Genomic DNA, 16,077 nt, shown 5'->3' on the forward strand with positions numbered 1-16,077 from the left:
GCAAGTGCCTCGGCTAGGCCCGAGAGGTACCGCAGTGCGGGTCCCGGACTTCGGGGCTGGGGGGAAGTCGGCGTTACACCCGCTGCCAGGAGGGACCACACTCACCGCCGAGCGCTGCAGATTACTTCTGAGCTGCCGCTCCCAGCCGCCGCGAGATCTCCTGCCGACTCCCCAGAGCTCCACGCGGCCGCCCTGGAACCTCCGCGTCTCGCCGCTCACTCACCGCCGATCAGCCACCCGACAGGCTGGTGAGTATCCGGGCGCTCTAGCCCCTCCGGTCCTCCGACTTGCTCTGGCGTCCCACGAGGCTGCAGCCCTGTCCTCCCACTTCGGGCCCGGCCGGCTGCCAAGTTAAAATGGCGGCTGCTATTAATCTCCCGCTGCTGTCCGGAGCGCCAGACCAACCTGTACTGGGGTGAGGGTAGGCAGAGGTCTTCCGGCCTTCTCGGTCAGTTCCTCTTAGATCCCCTGATGTGCCCAGTTATTCTTCAGGTGGTTGCCTCCGATTCTCTGGGTTCCCAATTCTCAGGCTCTGTAAGCCCCCATGCCCCGTCAGGCCACCACTTTAGGGGGTTCTTCAGATGCACCCTTGTGTATGAACACAGAAAATGGTGGTCTCCCCACCCTTCTGGCAGTCTGGGGGTCTAGATGGAGGAGCCAGACAGGTGAAATTAGCCGTCAGGAAGCCAGATGCTGATGGATCTGTCAGGAGCACCTTCACTCACGTCTGCTCCTGACGGCGGCCATTTTGGACTCCCTCTGGCCCCGGGCCCTGTTGGATCGTCGCCTCCAGGCCCCTCTCTCTCCGCGCCGCAGCGCGCCCCCAGGTGGGGCCCTAGGTCTCACGTGGAGGACTCCTGCCCGGACCACAGTCCCAGACCGGCTAAGCGGGCTCGCTGGGAATCTTCCCCGACTTCTTCACGCTGCTCGGGTTCCCAGCTTGAGGACTCTCTGGAGGACGAGGCGGACGTCGCAGCTCAGGGCTCTGACCCTGACGTTGCTCTCAATCTTGATACACCTGAAGGGGACGCCTTAGAAAATGACCTTATCTCGTCCATCAACCAGGTGTTAGATCTATCTCCCCCGCCGCCACCTGTAGAGGAGTCGACTTCTCAGCAGGAGAAACACCAGTTTCGGTTCCCTAAACGTACACGGAGTGCATTTTTCGATCACTAACTTCAGAGATGCTGTCCAGAAGCCCAGAGCGGTTCCAGACAAGCGCTTTACTAAGCGCCTTACTGACACACGTTACCCCTTCCCCTCTGACGTAGTTAAGGGTTGGGCTCAATGTCCCAAGGTGGATCCCCCAGTCTCTAGATTGGCGGCTAGATCTGTGGTATCGGTTGCAGATGGCTCATCGCTAAAAGATGCCACTGACAGGCAGATAGAGCTCCTGGTGAAATCCATCTATGAAGCCACGGGCGCGTCTTTTGCCCCGGCTTTTGCAGCCGTGTGGGCATTCCAAGCTATCTCAGCTTGTCTGGCTGAGATTAATGCGGTCACACGTAATTCTGCTCCGCAGGTTGCGTCTTTGACTTCTCAGGCGTCAGCTTTTTCTTCCTACGCCATGAACGCAGTTCTAGACTCTGCTAGCCGTACAGCGGTGGCATCCGCTAATTCTGTGGCAGTCCGCAGGGCCATGTGGCTGCGCGAATGGAAGGCAGACTCGGCTTCCAAGAGGTTCTTAACCGGTTTGCCGTTTTCTGGCGAACGCTTGTTTGGCGAACGATTGGATGAGATTATTAAGGAATCCAAGGGAAAGGACTCCTCCTTACCCCAGTCCAAACCGAAGAGACCTCAGCAACGGAAAATACAATCGAGGTTTCGGTCCTTTCGTCCCTCCGCCAAGCCCCAATCCTCTTCGTCCAACAGGCCGGAGAAAGGCCAGAGGAACTCCTATGCGTGGCGGGCTAAGTCACGCCCCCAAAAACCCGCCGGAGGCAATGCCTCCAAGGCGGCCTCTTCATGACTCTCGGCATCCCCGAACCGCATCCTCGGTCGGTGGCAGGCTCTCCCGCTTTTGCGACGCCTGGTGGCCACATATTCAAGACCGATGGGTGAGAGACATTCTGTCTCAAGGTTACAGGATAGAGTTCAGCTCTCGTCCCCCGACTCGTTTCTTCAGAACCTCTCCGCCCCCGCGCGGGCCGATGCACTTTTTCAGGCGGTGGACGCTCTGAAGACAGAAGGAGTTGTGATCCCTGTTCCCCCCCAGGAACATGGTCGCGGCTTTTACTCCAACTTGTTCGTGGTGCCAAAGAAGGACGGTTCATTCCGTCCCGTTCTGGACCTCAAACTACTCAACAGACATGTGAGCACCAGACGGTTTCGGATGGAATCTCTCCGCTCGGTCATCGCATCGATGTCACAAGGAGACTTCCTAGCATCGATCGACATCAAGGATGCTTATCTCCATGTGCCGATCGCACCCGAACATCAACGCTTTTTGCGTTTCGCCATCGGGGACGAACACCTTCAGTTCGTGGCATTGCCTTTCGGCCTGGCGACAGCCCCACGGGTGTTCACCAGGGTCATGGCATCCGTTGTGGCGGTCCTACACTCTCAGGGCCACTCGGTGATTCCCTACTTAGACGATCTTCTAGTCAGGGCGCCTTCTCAGATGGCGTGTCAAAACAGCCTTACCGTCGCTCTGGCCACGCTCCAGCAGTTCGGGTGGATCATCAACTTCCCAAAATCCAAGTTGACACCGACCCAATCACTGACTTACCTCGGGATGGAGTTTCATACTCAGTCAGCGGTAGTCATGCTACCGCTGGGCAAACAGCTTTCTCTGCAGGCAGGGGTGCAATCTCTTCTTCGGGGTCAGTCACACCCCTTGAGGCGCCTCATGCACTTCCTGGGGAAGATGGTGGCAGCGATGGAGGCAGTGCCCTTCACGCAATTCCATCTGCGGCCACTCCAGTGGGACATTCTCCGCAAATGGGACAGGAGGTCGACTTCCCTCGACAGGAACGTCTCTCTTTCCCTTGCAACCAAGACGTCATTTCAGTGGTGGCTCCTTCCCAACTCTCTGTCGCAGGGAAAATCCTTCCTACCCCCAACCTGGGCTGTGGTCACCACGGACGCGAGTCTGTCAGGGTGGGGGGCGGTTTTTCTCCACCACAGGGCTCAGGGAACCTGGACTCCGATAGTCATCCCTTCAGATCAATATTCTGGAGATAAGGGCAGTGTATCTAGCCCTATTGGCTTTTCATCGGTGGCTGGAGGGCAGGCAGATCCGTATCCAGTCGGACAACGCCACTGCCGTCGCATACATCAACCACCAAGGCGGCACTCGCAGTCGTCAAGCCTTCCAGGAAGTCCGACGGATTCTGCAGTGGGTGGAAGCCACAGCTTCCACCATCTCCGCAGTTCATATCCCGGGCGTAGAAAACTGGGAAGCAGATTTTCTCAGTCGTCAGGGCATGGACGCGGGGGAATGGTCTCTTCACCCAGACGTGTTTCGAGAGATCTGTCGCCGCTGGGGAACGCCGGACGTCGATCTCATGGCGTCACGGCACAACAACAAAGTCCCGGCATTCATGGCCCGGTCTCAAGATCACAGAGCTCTGGCGGCGGACGCATTAGTTCAGGATTGGTCGCAGTTTCGACTGCCTTATGTATTTCCTCCTCTGGCGATGCTGCCCAGAGTGCTGCGCAAAATCAGGTCCGACTGTCGTCGCGCCATTCTCGTCGCTCCAGATTGGCCGAGGCGGTCGTGGTACCCGGATCTGTGGCATCTCACGGTGGGTCAACCATGGGCGCTCCCAGACCGCCCAGACTTGCTGTCACAAGGGCCGTTTTTCCATCTGAATTCTATGGCCCTCAACCTGACTGTGTGGCCATTGAGTCCTGGCTCCTAGCGTCCTCAGGGTTATCTCAAGATGTCATTGCCACCATGAGACAGGCCAGGAAACCAACGTCCGCCAAGATCTATCACAGGTCTTGGAGGATCTTCTTATCCTGGTGCTCTGATAATGGTTTTCCTCCCTGGCCTTTTGCCTTACCCACTTTTCTTTCATTCCTTCAATCCGGAATGGACAAGGGTTTGTCTCTCGGCTCTCTCAAGGGACAAGTATCGGCGCTATCCGTATTTTTTCAAAAGCGTCTAGCCAGGCTTCCGCAGGTCCGCACGTTCCTGCAGGGAGTTTGCCACATAGTCCCACCTTACAAGCGTCCGCTGGAACCCTGGGACCTTAACAGGGTGCTAACTGCTCTTCAGAAACCACCTTTCGAGCCGCTGCGGGATGTCTCTTTATCACGTCTTTCGCAGAAGGTGGCATTTCTAGTGGCAGTTACATCGCTCCGTAGAGTGTCGGAGCTTGCAGTGCTGTCATGCAAAGCCCCCTTCCTGGTTTTTCACCAGGATAAGGTGGTTCTGCGTCCTGTCCCGGAATTTCTCCCTAAGGTGGTATCTCCTTTTCATCTCAATCAGGATATCTCCTTACCTTCATTTTGCCCTAATCCAATTCACCAATGTGAAAAGGATTTGCACTCATTAGATCTGGTGAGAGCACTCCGGATCTACGTGTCTCGCACGGCGCCCCTGCGCCGTTCAGATGCGCTCTTTGTCCTTGTCGCTGGCCAGCGTAAGGGTTCGCAGGCTTCCAAGTCAACCTTGGCAGGAACCGATTCTTGAAGCCTACCGTTCTTCTGGGCTTCCGCTTCCTTTGGGGCTGAAAGCCCATTCTACCAGAGCCGTGGGTGCGTCCTGGGCATTGCGGCACCGGGCTACGGCTCAGCAGGTGTGTCAGGCAGCTACCTGGTCTAGTCTGCACACCTTCACGAAACACTATCAGGTGCATACCTATGCTTCGGCAGACGCCAGTCTAGGTAGGCGAGTCCTTCAGGCGGCGGTTGCCCACCTGTAAGAGGGGGTCGTTTTCGGCTCTTTTTATCGAGGTATTCTTTTACCCACCCAGGGACTGCTCTTGGACGTCCCAATTGTCTGGGTCTCCCAATGGAGCGACAAAGAAGAAGGGAATTTTGTTTACTTACCGTAAATTCCTTTTCTTCTAGCTCCTATTGGGAGACCCAGCACCCACCCCTGTTCCCTTCGGGCTGTTTGTTCTTTTGTGTACACATGTTGTTCATGTTGAATTGTTCTTTTGGTTCATGGTTTTCAGTTCTCCGAACATCCTTCGGATTGAATTTACCTTAGACCAATTTATAAGTTTCCTCCTTCCTGCTTTTGCACCAAAACTGAGGAGCCCGTGATGCACGGGAGGGTGTAAAGGCAGAGGGGAGGGGTTACACTTTTTAAAGTGTAATACTTTGTGTGGCCTCCGGAGGCAGAAGCTATACACCCGATTGTCTGGGTCTCCCAATAGGAGCTAGAAGAAAAGGAATTTACGGTAAGTAAACAAAATTCCCTTCTTTTGTGACATGCTAGGAAAATCCTCTGACTGCAGTTCACTTTACAACCACTGGGAGGCCCCCTAAACACTGTTATAGTGGATATGTATGAGTGATATTCTTGCACCATTCACATCTATACTGAGCCAGGAGAAAGCTGTGGAAGCCACATTTGTGTATCATAAGCTTAAAGTACAATATTTGTAATCTAGACTGTGCTTTCTAGGGTCCCACGATGGCAATGTGCGGATCTGGCAATGTGGCGAGAACTTCCGGGGTCTGCAGCCGCTCTGCACCATCCCTCTGGTGAGTAGCACTATAATTGTAAGATGGCAGCCTTCCTGGACGGTCTCTTTTAAGTTTGGGGTTGAGCTGTGGACCTCCTATAAGGTTTTGTATACAATTATGCATTTGTGCCCGCATTCTCCACCAAATATTGTGGCTGCTGTTTGGGAAGTGGCTGCGTCTTCCTGTAGATGACACGTGGCTGGTATAAGGGGGAGTACGTGATTCTTGATTTTAAGTCTCCACCTTCTGCATGTCCGCAGGTCGGGTTTGTGAACAGTTTACAGTTTTCCAGCTCTGCTGATTTCCTCATTGCTGGAGTCGGGCAAGAACACAGGTGAGATCCAGAGCATTCTTTACTCTTTCTTGACATGAGCCTGTCCTTCACAACTGAAAACATGTAAAGTATAAATGTTTTAATTAAAAAAAAATATTTTTTTTATTTATATTTTTTTTTTTTTATGCAATGAGAATATGTAAAATGATTCTAAATATTTTTACTCTTAATGTTCCACTTTCATACACTCTGAAACAGCTGCTGAAATTTGCCATGAAAACACAGTATATTGTTGGCTTGCATTACGACTGCAGTAAATGTGGGCGGGGTCTGCTCGCGAGTGACATCACTGCTTTTCTCTTATGGGCATTTGCAAAAAGATGAAGTTTAGGTTCACAGTGCAGACACCTTGCTCGTGACTGCAAAGTGATACTAAGGTGTGGACCGTATCCTTGAGGACGGCTGGCAGTGCTAATTCTGGTACAGTGGAACCTTGCTTAACGAGTAACCCATTTAGCGAGTATTTCGCTTAACGAGCAAAGCTTTCTGTAAATTTGTAACACTGTTTACGAGATAGCTTTGCTGAACGAGCAAAATACTCACTGCACACACTTCCGGTTCCGTACATCCACCACGCTCTAACCCACTCTTGCAGTCCACACCAACACACACACACACACACACACACACACACACACACACACACACACACACACACACACACACACACACACACACACACACACACACACACACACACACACACACACACACATTATACTCACCTTACCTTCCGTTCCATCGCCGGCCTCCAAGGAATTTGCAGTTCACCCGTACCGGATGTGTATCGGTAACCATCGCGACCAGTTCCTCACTCGTCGCTATGGTTGCCGATACACCTCCTGTAGCGGCGAACTACGAGAACCATAAGGCCGGCGATGGAAAAGGAAGGTACACATTATGCTCATCTTACCTTCGTTCCATCGCCGGCCTCATGGTTCTTGTAGTTCGCTGCTACAGGATGTGTATCGGCAACCATAGCGACGAAGGAGGAACTTACCCTGCCAGCCGCTACTCAAAGGCAGCACGCTGGCCAATCAGAGGCAAGCGGCTCCTGCCCTTGACGTCAATGCGCTGGGAGCGGAAGGTCCGGCATCGGTCGTGATGGTTACCCGATACACATCCTGTACGGGCGAACTACAAGGAGGCCGGTGATGGAAGGTAAGGTGAGCATAATCTGTGTGTGTGCGTGTGCGTCTGTGTTTGTGCGTGTTTGGAATGGCACAATAGGGGACCAGGATGGGACATTTAACAAGTTGTGGAACCAATTGTCTGCATTGCAATGATTTCCTATGGGAAATCTTGCTTTGCTGAACGAGTAACTTGGTTAACAAGCACAGTCCCAGAACAGATTGTTCTTGTTAACCAAGGTTCCACTGTATTTGGCGCTGCGCTGTTCAATGATCACACATGATAGGATTAGATACATGGCCGCTATCACATAATAGGATTAGAGGCAGTGTATCACACATGATCGGATTGGATAACATGACCTGTGGCGCATGATAGGATTAGATGCATCGTATCACACACAATAGGATTAGATACATGATCACTGTCGCACAGTAGGGTACGATGCATGGCACAGAAGACTATCACACACAATAAGATTAGATACATGGCCTCTGTGGCACAATAGGAGTAGATGAATTGTCTCACGATAAGCTTATATACATGGACTGTATTGAACATGATGGGATTAGATACATAGTTTGCCAAACTGCATCACACATGACAGGCTTAGATACACTGCTCACAGGACTGCATCACGCATGACAGGCTTAGATACACTGCTCACAGGACTGCATCACGCATGACAGGCTTAGATACACTGCTCACAGGACTGCATCACGCATGACAGGCTTAGATACACTGCTCACAGGATTGCATCACGCATGACAGGCTTAGATAAACTGCTCACAGGACTGCATCACGCATGACAGGCTTAGATACACTGCTCACAGGACTGCATCACGCATGACAGGCTTAGATAAACTGCTCACAGGACTGCATCACGCATGACAGGCTTAGATACACGGCTCACAGGACTGCATCACGCATGACAGGCTTAGATACACTGCTCACAGGACTGCATCACGCATGACAGGCTTAGATACACTGCTCACAGGACTGCATCACGCATGACAGGCTTAGATACACTGCTCACAGGACTGCATCACGCATGATGGACTTAATAACACAACTCAGCAAACTTCATCACACAAAAGGCGCCTGGCTCTTCCTCTAGTGACTGGTGTAGCCTGGACACCCCAGGGGATGTGCCAGCTCACAGTATAGCGGGTGTGACCAGACACCCACCGCAGTCTCCTGTGTCTGGGGGGTTGCTATATTTGTGGTAAGTGTTGTATAAATGTCCGCCCCCAGCTGCTGCAGAAATATGTTACAAACAATACAAGTTTAAACTCATTTTATATTGAATTTAAAGATAAATGATATTAATGCAAAAATGAAAACTGCCACAAATTCCCTTTAAACCCCTTAACTACCTTTGACGGATCTTTCCGTCATGGAGCGTGTGCCGCTAAGCCCCGCCCCCTGTCGCGGGCAGTATGCGGCGAACGGCGCTCATATCAGCTGTTTTCAACACCTGACGTGTGCCTGCATGTTGCGAGTGGAATCGCATTCCACCCGTAACATTAACCCCTTACATCTCGCTGCCAAAGTCTGGCAGCGAGATGTACATACGCACAGTCACGATTTTTACTTACCGCCGCCCCCACCGGAAGTCACGTGAGTGATCACGTGACTTTCGGTGGTTGCCATGGTAGCACAGGGTCATGTGATGACGCCTGCAGCTATGACTAATCCCTTTCGTTTTCACTCGGCCCGGAGGCCAGTGAAGCAGGAAGTGACCGTATCTGCTGTTTATAGCTGTGATCAGCAGATAGGGAAGAGCTATCGGATTGCCGATCGCTATAGACCCCTAGGGGGACTAGTAAAATAAAAAAAAAAGTTTTAAAAAATAACAAAAAACCCCCTAAAAGTTCAAATCACCCCCCCTTTCCCCCCATTGAAAATTAAAGGGTTAAAAAAAAATAAATATACACATATTTGGTATCGCCGTGTTCAGAAATGCCCGATCTATCAAAATATAAAATCAGTTAATCTGATTGGTAAACGGCATAGTGGCAAAAAAATTCCAAACGCCAAAATTACGTTTTTTGGTCGCCGCAACTTTTACGCAAAATGCAATAACAGGCGATCAAATGTAGCATCTGCGCAAAAATTGTACCATTTAAAAACGTCAGCTCAAGACGCAAAAAATAAGCCGTCACTGAGTCATAGATCCCGAAAAATGAGAACGCTACGGGTTTCGGAAAATGACGCAAAACGTACGCCACTTTTATTGGACAAGCTTGTGAATTTTTTTAACCCCTTAGATACAAGTAAACCTATACATGTTTGGTGTCTACAAACTCGCATCGACCTGAGGCATCACACCCACAAATCAGTTTTACCATACAGTGAACACCGTGAATAAAACATCCTAAAAACTATTGTGCCATCACACTTTTTTTTGCAGTTTTTCCTTACTTGGAATTTTTTTGCTGTTTTCCAGTACACCATATGGTAAAACGTATGGTTTCATTTAAAAGTACAACTTGTCCCGCAAAAAAACAAGCCCTCATATGGCAAGATTGACGGAAAAATAAAAAAAGTTACGGCTCTCGGAAGAAGGGGAGCAAAAAACAAAAACTGAAAGTGCCCGGGGGCTGAAGGGGTTAATTAAGTCGCCATTAATTCTCACTTTCACATTCAGTGTTTTTAATTTCATTGCATTTTTTTTCTTTTATTGTCTTTAAGACTTGGGCGCTGGTGGAGATTAAAACCAGCCAAGAACGGACTGTACATCATGCCATTCAGGAGGAAGACGCCGCTCGCCGAAGGCTCCTGAGTCATCATCATTTCTTTTCTCCTCATATATTATATTTTTGTTGAATATTCAGATTCTATTGTATAAAACAGTTGATCCTGATTTTGAGTTTGATTTTTTTTTCCCCACTTATTTATATCAAAACCAGGTCGACTGTGCCACTGGGATGGGCCGGACTATTCATTTGGTCAGTGGGGTAATTCATGGGCTCTAATCATAGAAGTTTCTTTTAACATAATATTTATTCATTTATATAGCGCTATTAATTCCGCAGCGCTTTACATACATTGGCAACTCTGTCCCCATCGGGGCTCACAATCTAGAGTCCCTATCTGTATGTCTTTGGAGTGTGGGAGGAAACCAGAGAACCCGGAGGAAACCCACACAAACACGGGGAGAACATACAAACTCCTTGCAGATGGAGATGAGCCGCCACGCCAACATCTTATATTGATGCACATGGGTGGTGCAGATGATGGAAATACTACTGTTGAAGCCACGTATGGCGGGTACTAGATTAATGTCATTTATGTTTAACAGAAGTTTAACCCTTAGGCCTCAAGTTGATCTTGCTGCTCAATATTAATCTTTTTTACCTCTTAGGCTTTGTGCCCACTTTGCTTTTTTGTGTGCTTATTTTCTGCACACAAAAAAGTATGTTTCGGCTGAAAAAACTTGCATTTTTTTTGTGTTTGTGTATTTTTCCTGCTTTTTGTGCTTTTTACATTATGGCGATTGCGGGGGTTCCTGCGCTGTACCACCTTGATCACCACCAGGTCTCTGGCTGATTTTACAGCCAGGACCCGGCTCACTGCTTGGATCAGTATCCGCACTACTCCTGGCAGTTTAACCCCCTGAGTGCTACGATCGGTGTGATCACCGCATTCAGAAGGCAGAAAGAGGGATCTCTTACCTCTCCCTGTAATGCGATCACAGGGACCCTATCGCTGCCATAGTAACACTGGGTCATCACAATGACGACCCCAGGTTACTGAGCTACGGAGAGCCTCACACACCATGCTGTATGTACGGTGTGAGGTGAAGTGCTGAGCTATAATCCCCTGTAGAGATAAAGCATTGCAGGGGATCATAGAAACACGGAAAAAATTGACTCGCTGCTTCTTTTTTCAGCAACAAAATCTGCAAGGAAAAAAGAAGCAATGTGTGCACAGCAAGTCACGATTCTCATAGACTTTGCTGGGATGCTTTGTTTTTGCTTTTATTGATTTAAAAGAAACAAGGAAAAATTCATGAAAAAAAACCCCCGCCACGTATGCACATAGACTATGTGCATACGTGGTGGGTTTTTTTCATGCGTTTTTCATCAAGTTTCCTAAGTGATGAGTACCTACAGCAGGAGATATTTGAATGCAATTTTGGAACTAAATGCAACAGATTTGCTAATGGTGATTGATTAACATCTTTGGGTAAATCATCGCCTTGTTTATAGGGATAGTCTTACCTGAGTGCAGTACTCACACTGTCCTCTAGGTGTCTCCATTTGATCTTATCAGCCAAGCTAATAATCTTCTAAAATGTAAGGAGCCGATGCACCAAATTTACCACGGTGATGTAACTTCTGAGAATTTTCAACCCTTTTCTTTTCCTTCCAACATCATTAAATAATGTGAGTCCATTTAACACTGTGCAAATATGTCCATTGAGGTGCTAGAATCTGAATAAATGTGGCACAGGGGCTGTTTTTGAGACTTTTTAGCTAGAAATTGGAACAGGAAATCATTTTAACCAGATTATTCCCGTGATTAACCCTATAGTGTCTGCTGCTGGCTGGTTTATGTTAATGACTCTTCCGTCTCTGCATTTACATTCACATCTGTAGAATGTCCCAAGTCTAGTGTGTACAGGGTTCTACCCTGTGGTGCAGTGACTGAGCAAGACAGGATTTCACCTTCTTGATTTAAACAGTTTCCATTCACTGACAGCAAGCAACGCTCTAAGATTTTATAAATCTGGTTTTCATTAAATACAGAAGAAGCTTTATGATAGGAAAGTACCAGATTCGGTGAAGAATGTGAGATACTTCTGGATTAGTGTCAGGCTGTAGCTGCTAAAGCTAATATAATAGAATATGTATCAAGAAAGCAAAAAGGGACACAACACATACGATTCTATCTTGGGTAATGGCTGTTGGGTTCTGCTGGTCTGATGATCATGATGAGAAGGAGCAGAGCTCTGCTTCCAGCAACAGTGTGATCGCCAACCACCGAGAGGGATGAGGGCCCGGCAGCGACCACAAGATGAGGATTCTGCAGCCCTGACCTACATCACAGCAAGCAAAAAAACATAACCTCTGCCTCATGGAGGAGTGCTAGGTATTGGGAATAGTCAATTACCTGGAGAGTATCTAACCTGCATAATGGCTGCAATATGAAATAAATGGTATTTCTGTAAAAGATGTTAGTACAGAATGTGATGTATATACACAGTGACTGCACCAGCAGAATAGTGAGTGCAGCTCTGGAGTATAATACAGGATGGGACTCTGGATCTGTACAGGATAAGTAATGTATGTACACAGTGACTGCACCAGCAGTATAGTGAGTAAAGCTCTGGCGTATAATACAGGATGTAATTCAGGATCAGTACAGGATAAGTAATGTAGGTACACTGACTGTACCAGCAGAATAGTGAGTGCAGCTCTGGAGTATAATACAGGAGGTAACTTAGGATCCATACAGGATAAGTAATGTAATGTATGTATACCAGTGACTGCACCAGCAGAATAGTGAGTGCAGCTCTGCAGTATAATGCAGGATGTAACTCAGGATCTGTACAGGATATGTAATGTATGTACACAGTGACTGCACCAGCAGTATAGTGAGTGCAGCTCTGGAGTATAATAAAGGATGTAACTCCGGATCAGTACAGGATAAGTAATGTAATGTATCTACACAGTGACTGCACAAGTAGAATAGTGAGTGCAGCTCTGGAGTATAATACAGGATAAGTAATGTAATGTATGTACACTGTAACTCCACCAGCAGAATAGTGAGTGCAGCTATGGAGAATAATACAGGATAAGCAACAGTGACTCCCCCAGTACATTGAGTTTTAGTCGATAACATTTTATTTACATAATTGTAATATCACATCCAGTTTATTTAGAAAGTCTTGTTTTTTCTACTCGCTTTTACTTAATTCTGATCTCTCTGATTTAGTGCAAATAAGATAAGGAGGGAAATATATTGTCTGATCATCACATAATGTGTGGCCTGTTTCCTTGTGTGGGGGCCTAGGAGTCCTCATCGGACCCCACAGTTTGCGTTAGTCTCCAGTCCCACCATTAGAAGTGAATTAGTTCAGAACATGGAAACGCTTTGGATATTTTGGGTTTTGCTGGATCCCGGTGTTCCTTTTTTGTCCTTGTGGCCTCCAGTTTCCTCCATCTTCCTTGTCCTCTCCTGGCCTCTGCTCTTTTCCTTCTACCTTTGTTGTCACGACCGTGTCTCTGCAATCCATTGTTATTTGGATTACACCATTGCTGTAGACGTCTGGAGACGCTGGGTCTTTTCAGCCACCGTTTGTCCTGAACATAGTTCTTCTGTAAAAGCTGGACGCTGTCTTTTGGCCTCATGGTATTCCTCCTTGGCTGGGGCCGTATCCTTTAGGGCAACCCAATATTTCCTGTGGCACAGGTCATGTTAGGACCAAAAACAACAGTACAAGAAGATATAAGGAAAGTTTTGGTGTCGGAGTTGAGTCCTTCCTGATGACCAGTCAGTCTCCAGACATCTACAGATCCACGTGAGGCCTGACGCTTCTATGATGTCATCATGACATCATCAGCCCTGGGGCTTATATCAGAGAGATGAGGTCGTCGAGTCAACCACTTCTCGGCCGTTGCAGATGGTGGGCACATACTGTGCGGTTGAACCTGCAAATGCAACACAATTATTTCAGCAGCTTTATGGGGGCAGACTGGTGTTTCTGTAGCTTTTCTATGGGTTATTAATGGGGCTGATAAGTTCTGTTTTTCTCCTTTAGAGCTACATGGGGGAGCATTAATGAGCGGTTTGTTAAGTCCCTCGTTAGAGCGGATGCGCTGTCTCTGCAGGTTAATGGCTCGCCAGCAGCTTCTGGAGGGACATGAGTTTAAATCAACCCATTAAAAGAGCCCCTGGGGCATTGTGGGCAGGAGGGGCAGTGAGCAAATGACAATGGAGAAGGGGCTTGTGATCCTCGCTCTGCATTTCTCCACATCCGAGCTGTGGTTAATGGCAGCAGCATATGGGAACTTCTCTATAGTGATTCCCTTTTCTGCTTTCAGCCTGAATAATGAAGATGCTTCTCCTGGTAAGAGCTAATGCAGGCTATTCACAAGGGTTGGGAGTGATGGAGGGGCTCGCGGCTGTTCCTACACAATTGTTGAGTTTCCATCCTCTAGTGATTCATTAAAACAAGGTCAGGCAAACCCGTGTCCCCAACTGTTCCCTAACCATAAGTCACAGCATGCCCTGCACCCCTACAGTGCCCTTACAAATATAAGCCCAGGCCTGACACTAATATTTTAAGGGACTCTATCAGCACAGGATGACAGTTCACACCAAATACATCAGGTTTCCTGCACAGAGTGTATCCACCATTGGCAGCCATTACCGTGCCCATGGCGGTACCCAGCTTTTCATAGACTGCCTTTAATGCTATAATGGCTATCAGCACAGCATTATGGGGAGATAAGGTATGCACACCAGTGACTATGCAAGGGGAATACATGAAATAGCAGAAACTGCTGTGTGAATACTGACTTGAAAAATACAATAGCTATATGCAAGTGTGAATATGTGAAAAATGGAATCTGCATTACTGCCATGAACATATGAATCAAGAGAAATTTAGCTACTGAATTGATCAATGCAATAGAGCCCCAACACTACACCAAAGTATTTCTCTACGTTGGGGTCCCTAGCTTGTGTGTGTCCTCTCATGCAGTTAAAAAACCTACCGTGTATGGGAAGCTGAGACCCAGGCTATTTATGCGTATGATATGGATTGGCAATAGGTGTGGTTGGGGAGGGTTCACAAACGAAAAAATACTAACAAATAGGAATAACGTTTGGAACACCATTCTAAGTCCGAACTGGGTGCAAAAACCTAAAAAAACATCACTATGGGGAGATAAGGTATGCACACCAGTGACTATGTAAGGGGAATACATGAAATAGCAGAAACTGCTGTGTGAATACTGACTTGAAAAATCCAATAGCTATATGCAAGTGTGAATATGTGGAGAAATACTTTGGCGTAGTGTTGGGGCTCTATTGCATTGATCAATTCAGTAGCTAAATTTCTCTTGATTCATATGTTCATGGCAGTAATGCAGATTTCATTTTTCACATATTCACTCTTGCATATAGCTATTGGATTTTTCAAGTCAGTATTCACACAGCAGTTTCTGCTATTTCATGTATTCCCCTTGCATAGTCACTGGTGTGCATACCTTATCTCCCCATAGTGATGTTTTTTTAGGTTTTTGCACCCAGTTCGGACTTAGAATGCTGTTCCAAACGTTATTCCTATTTATCAGCACAGCATGACTGTTCACACTAAGTACAGGCACTCGAACTGTTGGGGCTAATCATTTAAATACAACTTCCCACTGGTGGTTTTCTATCTCTGCCACGCTATCTTTTGTGATTGACAGCTCTAACGTCATAGAGCTAGAGAAGGGAGGAGACAGATCGAAAACCAGCAGGTGGGAGGGTGTGTTTAAATGATTAGCCACGCCATAATGCACGACGCCTGTAATTGGTGTGAATAGTCATGATGTGCTGATAAAGTCCCTTTAATTCAATAAGGTTATGAAATGCTCGGTACCACCATGGGCACGGTAATGACTGCCAATGGTGGATACACTCTATACAGGAAACCTGATGTAGTGCATGCACAGAGGAGGGGCTGAGATATTTATCAAGATGCTTAGTGCCCTAAAAACGCAGCTGAGCTCTCCTCATACTTACCATGTGACCCTCCTGCTCCTGTGGCACTGAAGCGGTTGGTGGCACTGCGGTGGCTGGTGACATTTTTCTGTGGCTGGAACATAATAACATGGAGCTTTGGAGTAAAGAGACATCCCAGGACTACAGAGCCGCTGAGACTGACCGACACGCACAGGGTTGTCGTCTGGACCTAAAATGATGCAGAAATAGTCAGGAGGCACCATGTAATCTGATCGTACAGTGAAAAT

The 16,077-nt window shown here is 47.9% G+C and overlaps 2 protein-coding genes across 3 annotated transcripts in view; one reads left to right on the forward strand and one right to left on the reverse strand.

The window, feature by feature from the left end:
• Positions 1-9,974, forward strand: part of RRP9 (ribosomal RNA processing 9, U3 small nucleolar RNA binding protein) — a 40,026-nt gene extending 30,052 nt beyond the window's left edge. The window contains 3 exon segments of the mRNA XM_075320791.1: positions 5,582-5,661; positions 5,904-5,977; positions 9,803-9,974. Coding sequence (XP_075176906.1) covers positions 5,582-5,661; positions 5,904-5,977; positions 9,803-9,893 — 245 coding nt within the window. The 3' untranslated portion in view covers positions 9,894-9,974.
• A 2,986-nt stretch (positions 9,975-12,960) lies between these two features.
• The window catches only part of GRM2 (glutamate metabotropic receptor 2), a 40,183-nt gene continuing 37,066 nt past the window's right edge, over positions 12,961-16,077 (reverse strand). For both annotated transcript variants that reach the window (XM_075321638.1, XM_075321640.1), the window contains 2 exons: positions 15,851-16,019; positions 12,961-13,767 (listed from right to left, as the gene is read on the reverse strand). In XM_075321638.1, coding sequence (XP_075177753.1) covers positions 13,694-13,767; positions 15,851-16,019 — 243 coding nt within the window. In that variant the 3' untranslated portion in view covers positions 12,961-13,693. The remainder of the gene's footprint in view (positions 13,768-15,850; positions 16,020-16,077) is intronic.

This window comes from Anomaloglossus baeobatrachus, chromosome 8 (genome assembly GCF_048569485.1).
Source record: "Anomaloglossus baeobatrachus isolate aAnoBae1 chromosome 8, aAnoBae1.hap1, whole genome shotgun sequence".
NCBI classification, from domain to species: domain Eukaryota; kingdom Metazoa; phylum Chordata; class Amphibia; order Anura; family Aromobatidae; genus Anomaloglossus; species Anomaloglossus baeobatrachus.